Raw genomic sequence first — 21,083 nt, forward strand, 5'->3', positions numbered from 1 at the left:
ATCTCGGATTTGGATCGGCCCTCTCTGACCGATACCCGATCCGAGAAAAATGGCACTATCAGAGCCGATACCCGATATGAATATCGGATCGGCGCATCCCTAATTAATTGGAAGATTAGATGGGTGTACGCCTCCCGAAACTACGTTAATAACTTCACTAAAATAATTTACACACAATTGTTAAACAGTTAATGAGTAATAATTGTAAGTTATTATAACTCATATAATTATTAACATTTTTCTAATTTTTAAATCTTTACCTTGTTCAGTTTATTACATTTTTTAAATCATCAATTGAATGATTCAACAGATAATTTTGGCTACTTTTACCTTAAAATGCCTCTCCTCGTGCATAATTTCATGCTCTAAAAGACATTCAAAATTAAAATAATTTGAAATATTCGTTCTATAATTATTTACTATTTCAAGTTACAGTTAAAAGTGTTTTAAAATATAAATGGATTTCTACAGGGATTTAATCTAAAAGTGAGAGACAACATCAGTCACTGCAATCTAGAATGAACCATTAGTGACCACAGAGTGAACTACTTTTGTTAGTATTGAAAAGCGCTGAGAGAGTATGCATGCATCTCAGAAACAGGAAGCTCATTCTTGCCTGTGTTTTAAATTTCAAACACTTCTTGGATTGTAGGGTTATTTGAATATATTTTAGGGCTGGATGGGAGAATAAACGCAGATCAATCAAACAAATCTTCTTGGTAATTGCAGGTAGCACTTGACCATTGACATGCTCCTAAAGAAAGAATAAAAAGTAAATACATTGTTTTGGAGCAAGTCTGATTTTATCTTGGGTATTTTCTGTACTTTAGTAACACATGGTCATTATGGTATCTCATCTACCCACCAGGTGTTAAAGCAGCATGTCAAGGTCAGATTTCCCTCCGGGTTACGATGATTCGCGGCTGCTCTCTAACCCTCAGCCTGGAGGAGGTTACCCTGCTTCTGTCCCCCCATATGGCTTCAACGCATACGGGGGACAGCCACCTTACCCACAGCCCAATGATCCATACCGAGGCCAGCCTGCGGGATACCCCCCGCCAAGTATACCTGTCATCCCCGTCATTCCTCCTGGTTTAGGTAAGACTGTTATTGCTAGTAAACCTTCGACTTTTTACTTTTGCTATCACAGTGTTGTGATACATTAGAGAACAATATTGTTATGGCCTCCAGATCAGCTTTAGGTTTAGGATCTGGTTCATCGCTTAAACAATCCATTGTTCAGGAAATTGAATTTTAGCAGATCGTGACTGAAGTCAGCATTTTTCTTAATGCAGTCCCTATAGCCTAGCTCTAACCTGATTAGTGTTGATAGGCCAGTGATGTAGTGATTCATTAGATGTCTCTCTGGAATACTTGATTCTGATTGGTCAGTCGCAGCATTCTAATTCTAATGACACTTAAATAATTTACTGTTGTTCCTGGCAACTGATTACCTACGGATATATCTGGTAGTTTCATGTCTCTTATATCATTCCATGGTCTCTTTCTTGTAATGTAATAAAGCCATTTAAATGTCCATTTATTTATTTATTTGCCAAGTAGAGGGAAAATGTACAGCCAGCTGCGGTTACGATGATTCGCGGCTGCTCTCTAACCCTCAGCCTGGAGGAGGTTACCCTGCTTCTGTCCCCCCATATGGCTTCAACGCATACGGGGGACAGCCACCTTACCCACAGCCCAATGATCCATACCGAGGCCAGCCTGCGGGATACCCCCCGCCAAGTATACCTGTCATCCCCGTCATTCCTCCTGGTTTAGGTAAGACTGTTATTGCTAGTAAACCTTCGACTTTTTACTTTTGCTATCACAGTGTTCATGGTCCTGAAACATTAGAGAACAATATTGTTATGGCCTCCAGATCAGCTTTAGGTTTAGGATCTGGTTCATCGCTTAAACAATCCATTGTTCAGGAAATTGAATTTTAGCAGATCGTGACTGAAGTCAGCATTTTTCTTAATGCAGTCCCTATAGCCTAGCTCTAACCTGATTAGTGTTGATAGGCCAGTGATGTAGTGATTCATTAGATGTCTCTCTGGAATACTTGATTCTGATTGGTCAGTCGCAGCATTCTAATTCTAATGACACTTAAATAATTTACTGTTGTTCCTGGCAACTGATTACCTACGGATATATCTGGTAGTTTCATGTCTCTTATATCATTCCATGGTCTCTTTCTTGTAATGTAATAAAGCCATTTAAATGTCCATTTATTTATTTATTTGCCAAGTAGAGGGAAAATGTACAGCCAGCTGCCATTATTATCACAAATGTCTTTCAGGGTGAGACCAGGGTTTATTCGGATTGTACATTATCCCTTACATAGTTGGGTATTTCTTCAACTATGAGCACTTTAGGCTTTGTGAACTTTTAGAAAATTAGCTTTCAAGCTTTCACTTATTACATTTTTTAAAGTCATGAAAATTCCCACTATATCTCAAATCATTTGTGTTTAATAATGACACATTGAAGAATATTTTCACATTTTTGCCATACTTTGATGCAACTGGAAATGATTAAAGCATATTCGGTTTACAAGTAATATTTGATTTCTCTTTATTTTCTTCACGTCTCATATTTTATCTCAGACATGCTCTTCAATGGCACTGTAAACAAGTACACTAACGTTTAATAAAAAGCTTTATTGGGTAAAAATGATTTGGTGTGCTGGAAATGACACTCAACTGTGGGACAGTCTTATTTAAAAAAACCTGATAGAAATCATTCTCACACAAGAGATATTATGATTATTTGTGTCTTTGTTTCAGTTAGCATGGTTTAAACGTGTATCTATGCTCATATTTGTATGATGTATTTTTGTATTTTAAGATTCTTATACGTCAAAAGTGCTCAACGTTGAAGAATCTCCCGGTTATATGATGGTTTATTTACATGGACTGATCTGAATGAGGCCATTCATACTCTGCATTCTGCAAATAGCACTTCAGGAGATGCAGTTTTCACAGAAAATATGATTGTTACAGGTGATAATGAAGGATTTACCACAACAGGAGGATTTGACGATATTAGTGTCCGTCACACTTTTATACGAAAAGTAAGGAACCGTTCTTCTGTAATCTGCATAATCTTACTTCAAAGTAAAAGAGTTTTATGGTAATGTTACTCAGTTGCTATTTCAGATTAATGGATTTCGTGCGTGAATAATGAATATGGTCCTGAATGGATGAGTTTGGAAAAATGTTCTTTCTGTCTTGCAGGTTTATCTGATCCTCGGTGCGCAGCTTCTGGTCACAGCTACCATCGTGGCTATTTTCACATTTGTGTGAGTCTGTTAGGGGGGTGTGGTTACTTTCTGTGCTTTGTGTTCACACAAAAGGATAAATGTTATCTCTGCTTGTTCAAAGGTAGACTTTGTCCTTAAACTTTAATGTATGTTTTTATTCGCACAGGGAACCTGTAGGAGTGTTTGTGAGGAAAAATCCAGCCATTTACTGGGTTTCATAGTAAGAATGAAACGATGCAGAATACTTCATATTTATAACATTAAATACAAATGTAGTAAAGTAGAACAATGTGAATGACTGTTGAAACGATTTTTTTCAGTGCTGTCTATTTTGTCACTCACTTGGTATTGGTTTGCTGTCAGGGACCCAGGTGAGATGTTTGCCCCATTTTCTGAATCAACCTAATAATAAACCGAACAGATGGCGATATTTTGTAATGCCCGTAGTTTAGTAATGTGACACAGTACGAATGAGGACACAAAAATCATACCAGACATTATAAACAAAAAAAATCATTTAATCTAAAAATTAAAGCCCTCATAAAAAGAGCCACTGTAAACATAAGTTGTAATGTGAACCAGTGAATTTAGCCCTGTCCTTTGTCACACATTTTAGGAGGCGTTTCCCATGGAACCTGATCCTGTTGGCCATTTTTGTGAGTTCTGAGTTATTCTGTAGGAATTAAGAGGGAGTGTGGCCAAACCTGTAATGGGCAATGTTGTTTTTACATGTAATGCTGTAGACAAAGTATCAAGGACGCTAAAGTCTTTAAATAAACATTGCCTATTTTTTTCTTATTTTAGACACTGGCCTTATCGTTCATGACTGGAAATATAGCAAGGTGAGACATGTCACACTACATGTATGTCTCGGTGGTGAGATACAGTGGGTGGGGAAATGGGAAAATAGCACGAGTCTCAGGACTGTTGACGCAGTGTTTTAATGGATGTCCTGTAAACCCTCTGTTTACCTTTTGACAACTCCTTTGTCCATTTAGTTTCCAATGATAGAGTGGTTTTGTTCCCACGCCATTACTATTGATGTGTTTTGATGTGTGTGTATGTATACACTTTTTTTTTTTTTTTCCAAACATTTTTTTTATACATTTATTCAGCATGTACCAGGAAAAATTAATTGAACAAAAATGACAGTGAAAAATTCTATTTCAAATAAATGCTGTTTGTCAACTTTCTATTTATCACTGTATTGTATCAAGTAAATGCAACCTTGGCAAGCATAGAGACTTCTTTCAAAAACATTACAAAAATCTTCTAGAGCCCATATTTTTGAATGGTAGTTTATTTTGCTAATAATAATTCAGAGTTATGAATATTATAATGTAATTTTTTGTTTGTAGCTATTACAGCACTAAGGCAGTTTTCCTGGCCCTGGGCATCACTGTTCTTGTGTCTGTTGCGGTGACAGTGTTCTGCTTCCAAACTAAGGTGGACTACACGCATAATTTGTACACCATCAGCATGACTTTAATGTTTCAGCGTATGTTACCATGCTTTTCTCTTCTTTTATAGGTGGATTTCACTAAATGTTCAGGTTTTTTCTGTGTCCTCGGAATCGTAGTGTTTGTGACTGGCATCATCACGGCTATCGTGCTGTCATTCAAATACGTAAGCATGACTTTGCATCTTGTATTTGCACAGAAATTGTCATTTGATCATTTACCTGACTTTTTCACTGTTTGTTTCAGATCCCATGGCTTCACATGCTCTATGCAGCAATAGGGGCCATTGCATTCACTCTGGTATGTCTATTCACTGCATCACATTGAATTCACCTTTTCTTGGAATACTTCAGCTTTGCATGGGAAAATTGCTCACTCGTTCAATCCTAAATTCACTTCTTTGCATTTGTGTGTTTTTAAATGGTTTAGTTTCTGGCCTATCATACCCAGCTGCTCATCGGGAATAGGAAGCTCTCCATCGGGCCAGAGGAGTATGTGTTTGCGGCTCTCTCCCTTTATGTTGACATTGTCCAGATCTTCATCTTCCTTTTGCAAATTATTGGATATGCAGAGAGATAGAAGCTTTAAGCTGGCCGATGGACCTTTTCTGTTTTGTCATTGTTTATGCACTGTGCAGTGTCTTCTCAATCCAGACCTAACTAACATGTACTCAAATAATACAGAACTTGTAAAACATATCTAGCTTTATACTGCTGAAACAACTGGTAAGGAATGAATATCATTTCCATGATTTACTAACAATATGCATATGTTCCAATAAAATGAGTGATATTATATAGCCATTACTTTGTCATGGAAATGGAAGCTGTCTATTAGAAGTGGATCTGTATTAGGCACATTTCTACTGTATAGACTTATATAGCTATATAGCTGTATTTACTAAATATATTTCATGTGTGTGTGGTACATTTTGGTCGAGGGTATAGCTTTTCTGCTTTGTACATACAATAACTGTATTTTAGTTTATGAATTTAGAATATTTATCACAGATATCTTTATATACAATATAAAAGTCTACATCAAATATTGTGCTTTAATTTTGGGAAATAAATTCCTTTACTTAATGAATTTGATACTACACTTAACTAAATGTCACAGATTATATGATATACAATGGTGCCTTTCCTTTGTTTGGCACCAATGATACACCATGAATAAATAGTCATAAAAAGTGTTAACTACATATAAATGGATTGTTATATATTTGAATTGTATAAACAAAATAAACCTGTATTTTCTGTTACAATGTTCTCATGCCACATGTTGAACAACAATGGCTAAAGTTTGATATGTAATCAATGTTATTGTGAGGATTATCATAATAAAAGGAACACAAGTATTATTTAATTGACTTTAATAGTTACTAGTGGTTGCTTATAATGGTGTTCTGTATGCATATGAACAAGCATGGTGATGACCGCATCAAAATATATAAAACATTTCAAACAGGCAGCACTGAAATCCTTCAGTTGAGGTCTTCATCAACTCCTCATCCATAAGATCAAAAGATACACCATAATAAATGCTTGCTTTCTACAATGTCTTTGTTATATCCTGCTCAGTTCACAGTTTCCATGGCAACCCAATGATTTTGTGCATAATGAAGCCATTCTCTAGCACAATAGAGTCATTTTCACAAAGTACAGCTTTCACTGCATCCTGGTGGCTGGTTTATATTGCTCACTATCGTAATCTCCCTCAGTGGCTTTCTTCATTCTCTGTCTGATTTTCAGCTGCTCGAGTCGGTTCTTGTCCACCTGTCTCTTTGCCAGAATAAAGCCAATGATTCCAGTAGGCAGGCCGATCATCCTAGAAGAAAGCACCTCAGTGTCAGTGGCCTGAAATTCTTTTCACTACTGGTTTATTCTGACAGTACTAACCATGCATATCCAACTTTCATCAGTGGATTTTTGGCCTTTCTTTTGGGGATGTACTCAGGCCTGTTATCTTCCTCCTCCTCTTCATCTTTCTCTTGTTGGTTGGTCTTGTTTTCAGGTTCTGGTGCTTTCTGTGTGTTTGTAACTTTTGGAGACTCTGTCTTGGTGATGGTTTGTAAAGTGTAATGTCCGCAGTGTTGAGCTCTGCCGTGCAAAACATTGTCCTGCAGTCTGGGACGAGCAATGCTTTGCTCATAGCGAGATCCAATCCATAATGTCCTATTTGATAACTTATACAAACCTGAACAAAATGGTAAAGATGTTAAACAATGTTTAATCACATTCAGCCATACTGACCTACTAGATCATATATAGAGTGTTTTGTGAATAACAAGATATGAAATAAAATGGAATGCAGTGCTATTAAGAAAGTAGAGTTATCTGTATGCAGAGGAAGTGTCTGGTCAGGTTAATAGGTTTGCGTATAATGCTGGTTAGCGTTAAGAATCAAGTGGGCACAGATGATGTCAGCGGTTGAATTACGGGTTAGGAATGGATGATGGCTTGTAGATAATGGGGCCAGTTTATCATCTGCATCGCAGGCTAGCACTTATTACTGTAGATATAGATATGGATAATGCTCATATTTACATTTAGCAGATGCTTTAGTTTAATCCAAAACCATTTATGTTTTATTATGGGAATCAAACCCAGTTTTATCCCTTGTCTACATTGTTAGAGCTTATTAATGCCAGTAGGTGGCGACACGTGACTGTCTTTATTTAGTCATTGAAGAATTGATTGATTCATTTAACACCAACAACTGATTCAACAACTGAACCAAACTCCATTGCTGTGTAATGCTCGGAGACTCGCAATGGTTGATTCTGCTTTGGCTTCGTTTGGAGTTGTATTCTGTCTAAAATGTAAGTTTCTCAATATTAACTTATGTTAATATTGTGTGAACTGGTGTTGTACACAAGCAATAACGGTCTAAGTATCAGTATGGCTGCAATTATGTGGATAACAGCTTAACCACACTTATACTGATACTCGGGATAACATTTTTGCTCATGTAATATCACTTAATAATTCATCAGACTGATGGGATTCCCTGAAATAGTGGCATCTAATCTACCTACTACATGTGAGATTCTGAGTCTGAACAACAAGAGTAGTTAGTCTTCCCAGAGTTCTCATTAGCCATATTTATTTTGAACGGTTCTTTGCATACAACTAAATGCAAGTAACTTACAGTAAATTATTGTTGCATGAATCTCCTCTGTGCCTGTCAAGCTATCATTTGGCAATGCACCAGTAATTCAAATTAGTAGAGGTGGTTTAAAATATTTCATTAGTAAGGTAATAATGTACAGACAAATCATTCAGATGTATCATGGTTTGTAAAGCAATTTATTAAATCATATGTTCACACGTTTATCTACCTTGCAAAGTCGACCTCATCAGGTTCCTACAGTGCGCCGCCATCTTTGTTGTGTAAGCCGGAAGAGAAGCACGTTCGTTCACGTGACTTTGTGGCGCACTATGACGAGCGTATTCAGTTCGTTTAACCAAAATAATTTTATATTCATTAGTGAAAATACCCTTTTTAAGTTTTAAAAAGGTTGCTTATCTATAATTTAAAAATAGTTCATTTTAGAAATTAATGTTCTGTAAATACATTTTTCCAACAAAGAACTAAAAATAAACGTAGCCAAAATGAGACAATTTTTCTTTTTTTTAGTTTGAATTTTTATTAATATATGGAAATGCTCGATTTAAAAATCCAAGGTATGAACCGACAACTGGCCAAGAACATTATAAGTGATTTCCAAACATGAATAGCATCTCATTTGTTTTAAACATATAAATGATGACATGTTTTTCAGCAAATAAACATGTTATTATTTATTGCATAATGAACACAACTTATATTGACATTACACTTTGACAGCACTTAACAAAACATGATAACCTATATATGCAAAACACTGTATGCATGCCCATTACTAACATTCTAAAATGTTCTAAAACACTAGAATAAAACCAAAAAACATATTTACAAATTTTTTTTTTTTTTGCAAGGTCACACAAATCCTCATAAAAATGAGAATGGTTATAACCATCCTTACGAAGCAATGGAAAAACATTGTGGGGAAAATGCTAAAAATGTACAAAAAGAGAAGGGACTGAAGACATCCCTTACTTTGAGTTAATACAGCAGAAAATGTCAAGGTCAAAATGTTTAGTCATCAAATGTGTAGTTGGGGTTGACCACCAGTGTAACATCTTTCTCCTGGGATTCTGTTCCACTGGACTCAGCTGATCCTTTCAGCCCAGACTGTGTCAGCTCAATCAAAATATAATCCTGATGAAGATAAAAGTGAATATTAACACTTAATGTTGTCTCAACACAACATATTCACATATAACTTACACATAAAGAGATTTAAATCACATGAAAATGTTTCCTTACATAGTGAACCAGTCTGTAGATAATTTTCTCTATCATTGCCTTCTTATTGATGAGTTCCATTTCTGAATCGATCTCTGATTCGATTTCCTTCAGATACCAGTTCACTACTTCACTCTTCTTAAGCGCAGTCTCGTCCTCGGCTAGGAGAAATGGCACAATGCAAATTAGATTCCTGTGGGCTGTGCTGTGTTGTCTGAGCTTGTCATGTTGTAGTTTGTGTTAAAAGTGCATAATAATTGCTGAAATGACAGTTTGTTAAGACTTGTAGAGTGCTCACCTTCCTCAGCGCGACGCAGATGTAGCACCAACAGGTTAGAAATGCGTTTATACTCTGCAAATGACAGTCGCAGCGAGGGTTTGGCGCTCTCACCGTTGACCCTGTGACCGTTAATACCATTTGTATGCTCGTGACCATTCACTTCTCCATTAACATCTCCATTCACACCGTTAGGTGCATCATGGCCTAAAAACAGCAAGAAAACAGAAGTATGTTTAAAACAGTCATACTTTTGGACTCTTAAGACCCCCTTTGTCCAAAACAATATTCAAGTCTAGGCTTAAATGTACATCTAGTTCTTCTGTTGTAATAAAAATATGCTCAAAAACATGTTAATGTTGGACATATTTTTTGTATTTTAAAGGGATAGTCCACCCAAAAATGAAAAGACTGTCATCATTTAGTCACCCTCACGTTATTACAAATCTGTACGACTTTCTTTTCTTCTGTGAAACACAAAAGAAGATATTTTGAAGAATGTTGATAACAATACAGTTTCAGATCCCAACATTCTTCAAAATATCTTTTGTGCTCCACAGAAGAATGTACGTCATACAGGTTTGGATCAATATTAGGGTGAGTAAATGATGACAGACTTTTCATTTTTGGGTGCACTATACCTTTAAGTAAGAATAATATGCCTAAACTCTAAGACATATTGGGGCCCCCAGTTGAGAAATATTGGTTTAGAAGCATGTTGTACTAGACTTAGATTTATCAAAATTACTTTATTTAGAGGCTGAATGAAGTGTTTACACGTCTAGAAACAGAGAATGACTCTACCATTCATCTGATTGTCATCTTCTTCCTCCTCCATGGCCTCCTCTTCCTCCTGGTCCAGATTAATATCAGGAGTCTCGACCCGAATAATAGATTTGTTCAGTAGCCTGAAAGCCTCTTTGACATGCTTTGGCTGAACCTAAATGATAGAAACAAGAAGACAGAATTAAGGAATAATTGGTTACAGGCTGTTGAATTATTGAAAAATAATACACACCCTAGGTGGTAATGTGCGTCTCTCAATTGTGTTCAGCAGCAGCGTGCGTCTCTTAGAGAAACTGTATATTTAACTGCTTTTAAAACAGTGATGTTACCACCTTGCTAGTAAGAAATGTCTTGTAGCTTTACATTTGCAAAAAAGTCAACTGTGGGGCAGCACTGACAATACGTTTTTATACATGTGTATGTTTTTCTGTGTGTCTGTACAGTATGTGTGACAAAGCATGCTTTCCATTGATAAGAGGTAATTAAATTGGAAAAAGATGGAAACTGTCTGTCATTTTTAACCTATTGTTAGTCATACTTGTTTGCTTAGTGAGTGTGGGTTTTGGTTCATTTTCTTTTATAGGCTGAAAGGACCTTTGAAATAACTGAAATAATTTGGTGAATTGATATGGATTTGTAATGCTGTCGACAGACCTGGAACTACTAAATAGCTTAGAACATTTACTAATACATTATTAAAATCAAAAGTTTGTCTGTTAATATTAATGGACATGAGCTGACAATGAACTAATATTGATATTTATTTTAGAGATTAGCTAACTAAAATAATTTCAGGAAACAAAAATCATGTTGTCGTCTTTCTCTTTTTTTTCTTCTTCCATACACACCTCATCACAACAGTGCATCCTTGCCATGCTCTCAGAAAGACGAATCAAGCTTTCCAGCTGCCGTACTGTGATCCTCCAAGCTGATTTAGTGACTCCGGAGCCGTCCCGCTGTCTCAGACGCTTGTACTGCTCCACAATGAATTCCTCAGACTCCTTTGAGATCTGATACCACACACACACACAGATCGAGACACAGTTAAGAAATAGCTGACATTGTGACAATGTAACAGCGTGGCGCCAAATACCAGTTCATACAAAAATTTTAAACAAAGTGTCCAGGTGTGTAGATCTGAACCAAATGCAAACAAGAAACCTTTTCGGTTCAAGCATACACCTGCTTGCATTAAGTCTACCTGAGCTTCTCACCTTTGGTTTGAACTGGCGAGCAAACAGCAGGTATCTGCGAATCTCATCTAGGCTGTAGACACGTTCGACAGAGTTCTCAATTCTGGAGTGGAGATCCACTATACGTCTGGCAATGGCATAATCAGTGACCTGAAATAAAAGACAGAGGCATTTACTAAGAGTCTAACAACATCCTTTTGTATCTACAATCATCTTCATGTGCTGTTGCATTGTTGGTCAGAACACACATACTCATACCTCATTGCAGTCGTCTACCAAGATGAAGAAAAGATCAAAACGTGACATGATGGGTGCCGTCAAGTTGATGTTCTGTTTGAGAGATTTGGAGCGGTCATAACGTCCGCTCACTGGGTTTGCTGCAGCCAAGATGGATGTGCGAGCATTCAGAGTGGCCTACAATTTGACAAAATTAGTCTTTTATGGAACAAGTATAAAATATCTTAACTACAGTGGTCAGGGGTGTGCAATGTACCGGTAGACATGATAAACCTGGTCTCTATTGCAGTTACATTGACACTGCAGTGTTGCATTGTCAAAAAAAAAAAACAGTCAAATATTCTCAGTTATTACAAAATGCCTCTCTTGGCCAGTGTTGACGTAAACACAGTTGGTTAGGTCTTAATTTAATGTTAGCAGCTGGAAAAAAACGGGTAAGTATATTAGAATAGTGCATTAGGTCTTAAAATGACAGCAGCCTAATTTTATCATCCGCCCCTAATAAATGCCTTATTATAGGTCTTTATATCCAAACTGGGGCTGCGACGATAAATCGATGCAGAATCGATTCGTGGCTCGATTCTGAGATCTTCCAAATGCATCGCGATTCTCTCTGGAATCGATTCTGAGCTTAGATTTTAACAGCAGATGGCGCTCTAATCTAGTTTTTATCCGCACACTCAAATGCTCATGAAGAATAGCGCTGAAGAGCGCTTGTGCGTTCGCCTGAGTCTGTAATTTCACCTCGGCTCAGAATGCTTTTATGACGCTAGATTAATGTAAACAGCCCACTGTGACCACCCTTGTAATTCGCTTCAACCTTTTTTGAATTTTATGAATGATTATTTTAGGTTCAGTGCGTGTAAGGATTTGGAAACAAGCAGAGTATGCTGTTTCTAAAGCATGCAGCGCCATCTGCTGTTCAAAACTAAGCTCAGAATCGACTCGAGAAAGAATCGCGATGCATTCGGGAACTCTCAGAATCATTTCTCGAGTCGCGATGCATCGATTTATTTTTCCAGCCCTAATCCAAACTGCTAGTAGAAATATGTCCCAAATGCACTGATGATAGATAAGCTAATATGTGACCTATCAATCTGCATTTTAATCTTTGACTCTCACCTTGACCCCTGCTTTGGTGATGGAGATGGTCTGTTGCTCCATAGCCTCATGGATGGCTACTTGGTCTCTCATTTCCATCTTATCAAACTCATCAATGCAGCAAACACCCTATGGACAACAATGTCAAATCAATAGGGATTTCAGTGACTCGGACGTACAGGGACGTACACAAATCATTTGTAAAGATAAACTCACATTGTCAGCCAACATGAGTGCTCCGGCTTCAATGACAAACTCGTGTGATTCCTCGTCTCTCACCACAGCAGCTGTGAGACCGGCCGCGCTGGAGGCTTTACCGCTGGTGTAGACCGCACGGGGACTGAACTCCTCAACATGCCTGAATAACAGCCAAACCGTGAGAATTAATACATACTGACAACTAATGCTTTTTATACATTTATCAGAAGAAAATGAAAAAACTCTCTGCAATGTCAGTATATTACACCTTATTCCCTTTACATTTAAAACTCTAAAAATACTGGCTGATATGCGTTCAAGAATAATTACATTAGTATAGTCTATTAACAGTGCTCTTGCTTTACAAGATAAACAAGTCTTACTTAAGGAACTGGCTCTTGGCTGTGCTGGGATCTCCAACGACGCAGACGTTGATGTCTCCTCTCAGAGATGTGCCCTCCATGGTGGTTTTAGGAACGCCTCCAAACAACATGAGCAGAATCCCTCGCTTTACCTCATCATTACCTGACAACAACAGATTTCATATCAGAAATAATTGAACTGCATCATATAATGTAAAAAATGTTTAGTCAAGACAACCTAAAATCTAAATCTATTTCGATGACTAAATCAACACAACTACATTTGGGTACACCGCTAAAAGTAATTTCAAAGGACAGATCAGGTAGAAATAGCTCTTTAAAGGGTTAGTTTCCCCAAAAATGATCATTTATTCATCCTCGTGTCATCCCAAACCCATAACATCTCTGTTCATCCTTGCAAATAAAGACTTTCATGAAAAGTTTACAAAAAGCAATCCACACGAATCAAGCGATTTAATCCAAGTCTTATGAAGAGACACATATAGACATTGATCATTGCACATCAAATACGGTAAACAGCAGCTAAAACGTGCTTGCTTGATGTGCCAGATCCACTTTATATGGATTAATTTTACAATGTCTTCATGAACTTTTTAAGGCATCAACATTTTGGGGAATGGGCTTCCAAAAAATTCTCTCCATTCTACATTTGTGTTTAGAAGATTAATATATATCTTATGCGATTATAACAACGTGAGCTTGAGTAACTGATGACTTATTTTCATTTTAGGATTAACTACTCATTCAAGGTAACAACTGCAAATTTTCACTTTTTACAGTAGCTGGGTTTCCATCACCCTGCTTTTATGCGCATTTTGAAGTATCGCATCAGAATCGAGTGATGGAAACGCTGAATTTCGAATAAAAATGCCTTTATTCGCAAAAAGGTTTTTACGCTCACTTGAGGTGGTTTTTGACTTGTGCGAAAAAGGGTTAATGCGAATAATGGGAGATGGAAATGCATTTTGCGAATAAATTCCTCCAAGCACATCAAAAAAGTCACGTGACTTTGCGCTATGGGACGGCAAATCCTGACTAACCAGCGGACTGATCTTGTTCCACAGCATCTGAAATGTTGTTATATGGTCATTCGGAAATGCCCGAGCAAAGTCTGTCATTCAAGTATTTCTGTATAATTGCCTCCCAGAACTGTTAAACGACTGCATTCCCAAACAGCAGCATCCACCTCCGAAAGCAATTACCGCATTCATTGTGTTTCGTCTGCTCGTTCTGAGGTGCAAGCAATTTATTATATAGGAAAATTATTATATTCAGTAGCTTCTCCTACTTTTCTTAGTGATGTATAGTGCCAGTTTATCAGGAAGTGATGATTTTGTTTTCTTTGACTCGTTGAATGGAAACGGTGCTTGTTCGCAAATGTTTTGTGCGATATTCCAATTTTGTGCATAAATTAAATTTGCAACTTTGGATGGAAACCCGGCTAATGTTTATTTATCTGCATTATATCAGCCAAACCACTCTCCTGTTACTGGTATTGCCACTGGCCACTTGACCACTAATATATGAATTCATTTTGTTAGCATCAATTTGTATTTGTGCCCAACATATTGATGTTCAAAGTGGCTAACCGTGAATGGTAGGGAAGAGGCTGGTGCAGAGGTTGTGGTAGAGGTTTTTATCTTGACTCATCTCAAACACCTTCTCCCACTCCTGTACTGTCATCTGTTTCTTGATACTCTCCGCTGACTGCTCCTCATCCCGGATCTCCTTACCACCAAACTACAGAGACATCCCATTAAAATAATCTGGAATAACAGAAATGAGACCTCCATGCCTACATTGGGCTCGACTCTTACTCTGGGATTGGTGGGGGCTACGTGGCATGCCAAGAAAGCAAGTTTGTAGGAAAGTTCTCTGACACCCAGCGCTTTAAGCCCACGGAGACCCTCATTCTCGTAACCTTGCACCCCAGCTGTACGAGAGCTGCTCTCAGCACGCACACCTGAAACAAACATAATCAATACTCAGACTTACAACCGCTGTATAAACATCAGTGATGGCCGACTGGATGAGAGGTGTGTACCTGGTGTGGACAGCTGGGATACATCTGGCACAACGATGAGGGAGCCAATGAAGTCACATTTATCACCGGCCTGTGCCGACTCCACAGCCTCGGCCCGCAGAATCACCTCCAAACTACGAGGAATGGAGCCCCGTGGCAGCTCAGCCTGTGTCTCCTGGATACGCACCTGGAATCAAGGCAAGTAAAACGTCAAAATACACTAACAACACTTTAAAACACAGTACAGCAGTCGACAATGGCATGGGGCTAGTATGATGAAATGTCAACCACTCAGTCATCCTGACAGAGTGCAACAGAATAGGAAAGATTAATTAAAATGTAACATTCAAGCATGGGATATTGTTTTCTGAGTTGAAGTTGAAATAATGGCTTAGTGCAATTATCCAATCGCAGACACTGTGATTTAATTAAATAAACATGTGCTGTATGTTTCAGAGAGACATTAGATTTTTTTTTTTACAGTGAAATATTACAATAGTAATATTTTTTGTTTTTATATTTTCATTTAATAATAATAATAACAACAACTATTGTTATTTTAAAGCATATTTGTATGTAATCATAATATTTTTGGCATAACTATGCAGCCATAAAAACCAGCACAGCAAACCTTGTGCTTTTTTTTCATTTTAAATAAAAATGGCAATTTTTTTAATTAGAAATATCACAATTAGCTTTTAAAATAGCCCTATGCCACTAGAAACTGACATAAGAAGCATCTGTTGAAACAACCTTTTATTTTCATTACTGATTTAATTATTTTATTTCCTGGACTTCTCCATTTGCTTCAAATATGAATGAAATTTTTTAAAGTTTAAATTTAAGATTTAATTTTTGTTTTTATATTTTCATTTAATAATAATAATAACAACTATTGTTATTTTAAAGCATATTTGTATGTAATCATAATATTTTTGGCATAACTATGCAGCCATAAAAACCAGCACAGCAAACCTTGTGCTTTTTTTTCATTTTAAATAAAAATGGCAATTTTTTTAATTAGAAATATCACAATTAGCTTTTAAAATAGCCCTATGCCACTAGAAACTGACATAAGAAGCATCTGTTGAAACAACCTTTTATTTTCATTACTGATTTAATTATTTTATTTCCTGGACTTCTCCATTTGCTTCAAATATGAATGAAATTTTTTAAAGTTTAAATTTAAGATTTAATTTATAAAAATGTTATTGCAAATTATCATGTAAAAAATAGGTTTTGACACGTCACTTGTGTGTAGCAGGAAACATTTAGCAGAAAAATTACAAATTTCTCATTTTTTTCCTCAAGGTCTAACCAACAGAAAAATGTCCTTACCAATGAAACATCATCAACTACAAAGAAGCTGTTTTGAACTTTACCTATTCATGCTTTGCACTGTAACTTTTCCATAATTTCAAGAGAGGAAAGGGGACCAAAACATATAAAAGTCTATGGCTTCCTGTCATACCTTCTGGAAGTCAATGAATTTGGATTTGTTTGTATCCAGGAGAAATCGTCTACGGTTGTTGCACACAGGGTTGCGGCATATGCTTGGCTGAGTGTATTTAAACTGCTGCTCCACATCCTTTATCACTCCCTGACAGTCCAAGCACAGGAAGGTCCCGCTCACCAGCTCAGGGTGAACCGGGTGAGTACGGACAACCTGGCCACTGATGCGCACAAGTGAGCCAACCTTCACCACGGTCAACTCACGGATCCTGCAGGAGCCCAGAACAGGAGCACATTAGTTAAGGAGGCATTTGTTCAAAATAACAAGAATATCATTTTGTCAGATATACAGTATTTTAGTTTTAAATTATTAATTAGTCACACTGTCTTCAAAATTCTCTTTACTTGTGTCTAGTTGGTAGATCCTGGAAGGCAACATAGAATTCCTTTGAGGTTGGAACTTCTCCATGATCCCGAGCAAAATTTCGCACAGCACGGCACAGGAAGGGGTAAAGTCTAAAACAAAACATAAAAAAAGTTTGACTTTGTACATGCAGATAAAAACAATGTGTTATCAATTAAATAAAGCAGCTTTTTAGTTGTCAAAGCCTCTGCCAAATGCAAGTCAATTTGCACTACATACTCATATTCCACACACTACTTTACACAATAACTACACATCTGACATTATGCATTATGTGCTACATGATAATGTTTCAGGGTTTTAAGCATTAATAATTAAACGACTGTGTACTTATATTTCAACGGTAAGATGAATATAGCAACGTATATGGTGACTAAATTCAAAAGCAATGTATGAAAACAATTTAGATTTTTCTTTTGGCTCCTTTCACACCTGTAGAACTCTTCCTGGATGGCGGTTGCCAGTTCTTGATTAAAGCCCTCCAGGTCGGTAAAACTGACCACTAGTGTGTTCCTTTCCGGCCGGATCAACTCCTCTGCGTCCCGCAGGTACTTCACTTCTCCATCGCTATTCTGAAACCTGCGGAGCGGTACACAAATGTATGTATATATATGTACACAAATTTATACAAATGTATAATGTACAAATGTATACAAATCACACGAAAAATATATTTATTATACATTATAGCAAAGATAATGCATGCTCGCGTGCACGGGTGTAATGTTCATGCGAACATATGAATTCTACAATTCCATATAAATATATTTATAGTTTAACATGAAATCATACGACTAATGTTAGTGTACAAGCGTGTAATGTTTCATAGGAAATATTGTAATTATTCTATACGGTTAACGTTACCCATCGTGTAACTTTCATGATACTGAGGAACAATAAGAAGCACCGCATTTACTCACTCTTCCAAAAAAGCCTGGAATAATTTTTGGCATTTTCCCGCCAGTTCGTCCTTGATCATCTGCCCAGCATTCGGATTTGTTCCTTGTTCCATAAGATCCATTTTTGTAATAAATTGTTATTACGAAGTTATAACAATAACGTACGCTATGTCCCGTCAACCACAAGAAGCACACGAGTTGTTTCAGAAGTTTTCGCGCGAAATGCTGTACCATGTGATTATTTTCGCGCCACCAGGATCCAATCAGATTCTTGCTTTTCGGTGCTGCCACAGTGGCCAATCATTCTCGAGCTTTCTGTCTGCGGGGGGGAGGCGGCGGGGGTTATGGCATCATGTTGAGGTCAGACAGCTTCTATAAAGATGTAAACATGATATGATATAAATATGAAATTATAAAATAGTACAGTATCAGACCTATCAGACCCATATTTATTTATATATTGTAGTAGTATTGTTGCCTCGTTTAAAACTTCAAAATACAATAAATTGCACAAAGTATCAATACAGCAAAACAAAAACTTGTAACAGTTATTTGAGACATCACTTGCCACCCGCCGTTACTTTTTCACTGGTCTCGCTTCTGGTCATCTGCCTCATTTAATGACTTAAACAACATTAAACAAAATTATTCTGTGTGTTGCTTTTCAACATGATTTCAGTTTATTTTTCTTGTCCTAATTGGCACACTATGTATTGTCACTCAGTTTTAAGGAAGTGCCTTGTGTTAACAGTAGATGGCGCAATTACTGTATTATATGTAAACAACCAGCTTTTTAATAAAGCCAGCAGATGGCGCCAGAGAGTTAATTTATGCATAAAAATATGCCAAACATGCAAGTGAAATTAAAAATGTCACAGTAATATTTTTATAAGGCAACATTAAGTTTTTTTTTTTTTTATGTGATTGTTTTACTCTCACAACAGCTAAAATCATAGGGCTTGTGGTAAAACACTTCAATATAGCTTTCATTTATAGGCAATTAACAAATATTTTATCATATTTGACAGATAATTAATAGATTGATTTCAAAATATACCAGTCAAGGTTGTGATAGTTCTAATAGTTTGAATGTAGCTACTTTAATTGTCTGCTACTAGACTGAACTGCTCTTTGCAACAGATTTTAAGAAAATGTGTTGCAAAAGGCAATTTACTGTAGTCTGTCACTCTATTACAGTGTAATCTGATATCTTTTCAAGTGAAACAGGATGTTCAGTGAGAAGAAAAATGTATGGTGGGACTTTGTTTTAATGTGAAAAGTGGGCATTGCATACAGTACCAAAACATAGCAACACCAAATGAAAGTTTGCCAAAACAATATCTAAATAACTATTTATCTAGTAATTAACATTGTCCAAAAGTCAAGCCATCTTCATAGAATAAAGTCATTTTAGACAAAACTAGACAAACTTTCTTGGGAACAACAGAACAGATAAGTCATGAACAATACGGTCAGAAACGTGCAAAAGTAAATATGGTCAATTTTGGCAATGTTGGCCTGTTACTAATGATAATATAAGTATTGTAAAAGCATTACATTAAAACGCTGAATGAAAACCTTAATGATTATATTTCTGAAGGCCTCAAATCATTCTTAAACTACTTTCTAGATTCATACATTTTTCTCAGAGGTAACAGATGTTGTTGACAAGTTTCGGTTATCAGATGTGTGTGGCTGGAAGACTTTGTGGATAGATATCTATATCTGTACCTGGTAGTTTGGTTGGGATAAAAACCACTCTTGCTGGTCGATCATAGTAACTAAGAACACATTTTTGTGGTATGTATATGAATGTATGTGTCTCTGAGAGTTTTTAGTGTCTGTTGGGCGTATCCTGAGTTGTGGTATATAAGTAGGTGGCTTTGTTTTTGTGGTTTCCGTCATGGCGGTTGATTTCATCCAGTGGCGGCATTTTTAAATTTTGAAGTCACACTTGCATTGGTAGGCAGAATGAAGACATGCAGATGTCAAAGTAACGCTTAATCAACACTGTTATGTTTATTTTAATGGTTGAGTTCAATTGTACACTCTATCAGTCTTTCTCTTTGTATGAGGGTACATGTGTGTTTATGTGCCTTCAATGTGTTTGAACCCAAACAAGTTTTTTTTTGCAATCTAATCACTTCGCTGTAGACGTTACTCAGTAAATATGATAAACATACGCTAAGGTATTGGCTGGATCACCACACACACCTGAGCCAGGTATAGCGTTAAGGCAAACGACGTCTAGACGGTTTTGTCTGCAGGGCGTCTTCAGTACTTCAGATGTTTCGTAACATTTGGCACAGCAGTACGAGGAATTTCTTGCACGTTTGCAGTTGCCAGTGTGAGCATAAGATATTGCATTAGTCTGGAGATTTATGTCTTTCACAATCCTGCACACAACAGCATAACTGCCAGATCTCCCTGGAGTGAAAACAAGTATTTGTCAAGGTTTGTAAGATGTAAAACAAGATATGACATATATCATTTTGAATGTCATAACACTAGAGAATATAGAGTTGTTTTTTTTTTTTGGTTGGTGGTGTAACCTTGATCGTGTGTAGGCGCCCCCTCCTAAATGACGTTAGTTAGACAAAAGTAACTTGTTTTCTGAGAGCTGTGATGAAGTCACTCTAGTGTTCTTGTGACTGCATTTGTGAGAAAAGTGTTTTTCACTTTTTATGATTATTAACAGTTTAGAATAATATGTACTAGACATTTTTTACGTTATTTTTACGTTTTGTTCTATACATGTACATACAGCTTGGTATCAGCAAGTGAGGTTTTACAGGTACATAAAATGGCAGTGATGCATGCAGTGTGTAAGTAAAAATCGTCTTGCATTTTTAGTTAATTTAGGAGTAATTCAGACCAAATGTCTTTCTTGACCTGTACATCTATGCCATCTACATCTAAGATTGTCTCCATGTGGTGACAGATGTTGATTATTTCTTAAATTAAGCTGCAATGCAATAAGCTGCAAATTAATAAAATGACAATGGATCGCCTTTTTTTGTGATAAATGCAGTTTT

The 21,083-nt window shown here is 36.8% G+C and overlaps 2 protein-coding genes and 1 long non-coding RNA gene across 7 annotated transcripts in view; 1 reads left to right on the forward strand and 2 right to left on the reverse strand.

Annotated features, from left to right (window-relative positions):
• LOC107688863 (protein lifeguard 3-like) overlaps positions 1–6,085 on the forward strand; it is an 11,259-nt gene extending 5,174 nt beyond the window's left edge. For 3 of the 5 annotated variants that reach the window (XM_016486683.1, XM_016486681.1, XM_016486684.1), the window contains exons 2-13: positions 869–948; positions 1,630–1,779; positions 3,003–3,073; positions 3,237–3,301; positions 3,429–3,482; positions 3,583–3,633; positions 3,879–3,918; positions 4,067–4,104; positions 4,621–4,708; positions 4,793–4,888; positions 4,969–5,022; positions 5,152–6,085. In XM_016486683.1, the coding sequence (XP_016342169.1) occupies positions 882–948; positions 1,630–1,779; positions 3,003–3,073; positions 3,237–3,301; positions 3,429–3,482; positions 3,583–3,633; positions 3,879–3,918; positions 4,067–4,104; positions 4,621–4,708; positions 4,793–4,888; positions 4,969–5,022; positions 5,152–5,301 (924 nt within the window). In that variant the 5' untranslated portion in view covers positions 869–881 and the 3' untranslated portion in view covers positions 5,302–6,085. Of the gene's footprint in view, positions 1–868; positions 1,099–1,629; positions 1,780–3,002; positions 3,074–3,236; positions 3,302–3,428; positions 3,483–3,582; positions 3,634–3,878; positions 3,919–4,066; positions 4,105–4,620; positions 4,709–4,792; positions 4,889–4,968; positions 5,023–5,151 lie in introns of all 5 variants that reach the window. The other 2 variants (XM_016486685.1, XM_016486682.1) reach the window with 2 other exon arrangements.
• On the reverse strand, positions 6,034–20,741 carry LOC107688865 (uncharacterized). The gene is made up of 3 exons (XR_001634274.1): positions 20,728–20,741; positions 20,259–20,262; positions 6,034–6,106 (listed from the first exon to the last, which is right to left on the reverse strand). It is a non-coding gene; the product is annotated as an uncharacterized LOC107688865 (long non-coding RNA).
• Positions 8,734–18,240, reverse strand: LOC107688862 (DNA replication licensing factor MCM6-like). Its single transcript, XM_016486680.1, has 17 exons — positions 18,070–18,240; positions 17,582–17,728; positions 17,131–17,241; positions 16,745–16,994; positions 15,295–15,460; positions 15,068–15,213; positions 14,840–14,990; positions 13,251–13,392; positions 12,886–13,027; positions 12,691–12,798; positions 11,590–11,745; positions 11,353–11,481; positions 10,987–11,148; positions 10,157–10,292; positions 9,374–9,559; positions 9,097–9,236; positions 8,734–8,988 (listed from the first exon to the last, which is right to left on the reverse strand). Exons 1-17 carry the CDS (start codon positions 18,168–18,170, stop codon positions 8,866–8,868), a joined length of 2,496 nt encoding a protein of 831 aa, XP_016342166.1. The 5' UTR covers positions 18,171–18,240; the 3' UTR covers positions 8,734–8,865.
• Positions 20,742–21,083: the final 342 nt, after the last annotated feature.

Source organism: Sinocyclocheilus anshuiensis, unplaced genomic scaffold, assembly GCF_001515605.1.
Source record: "Sinocyclocheilus anshuiensis isolate Anshui unplaced genomic scaffold, SAMN03320099.WGS_v1.1 scaffold101, whole genome shotgun sequence".
NCBI classification, from domain to species: domain Eukaryota; kingdom Metazoa; phylum Chordata; class Actinopteri; order Cypriniformes; family Cyprinidae; genus Sinocyclocheilus; species Sinocyclocheilus anshuiensis.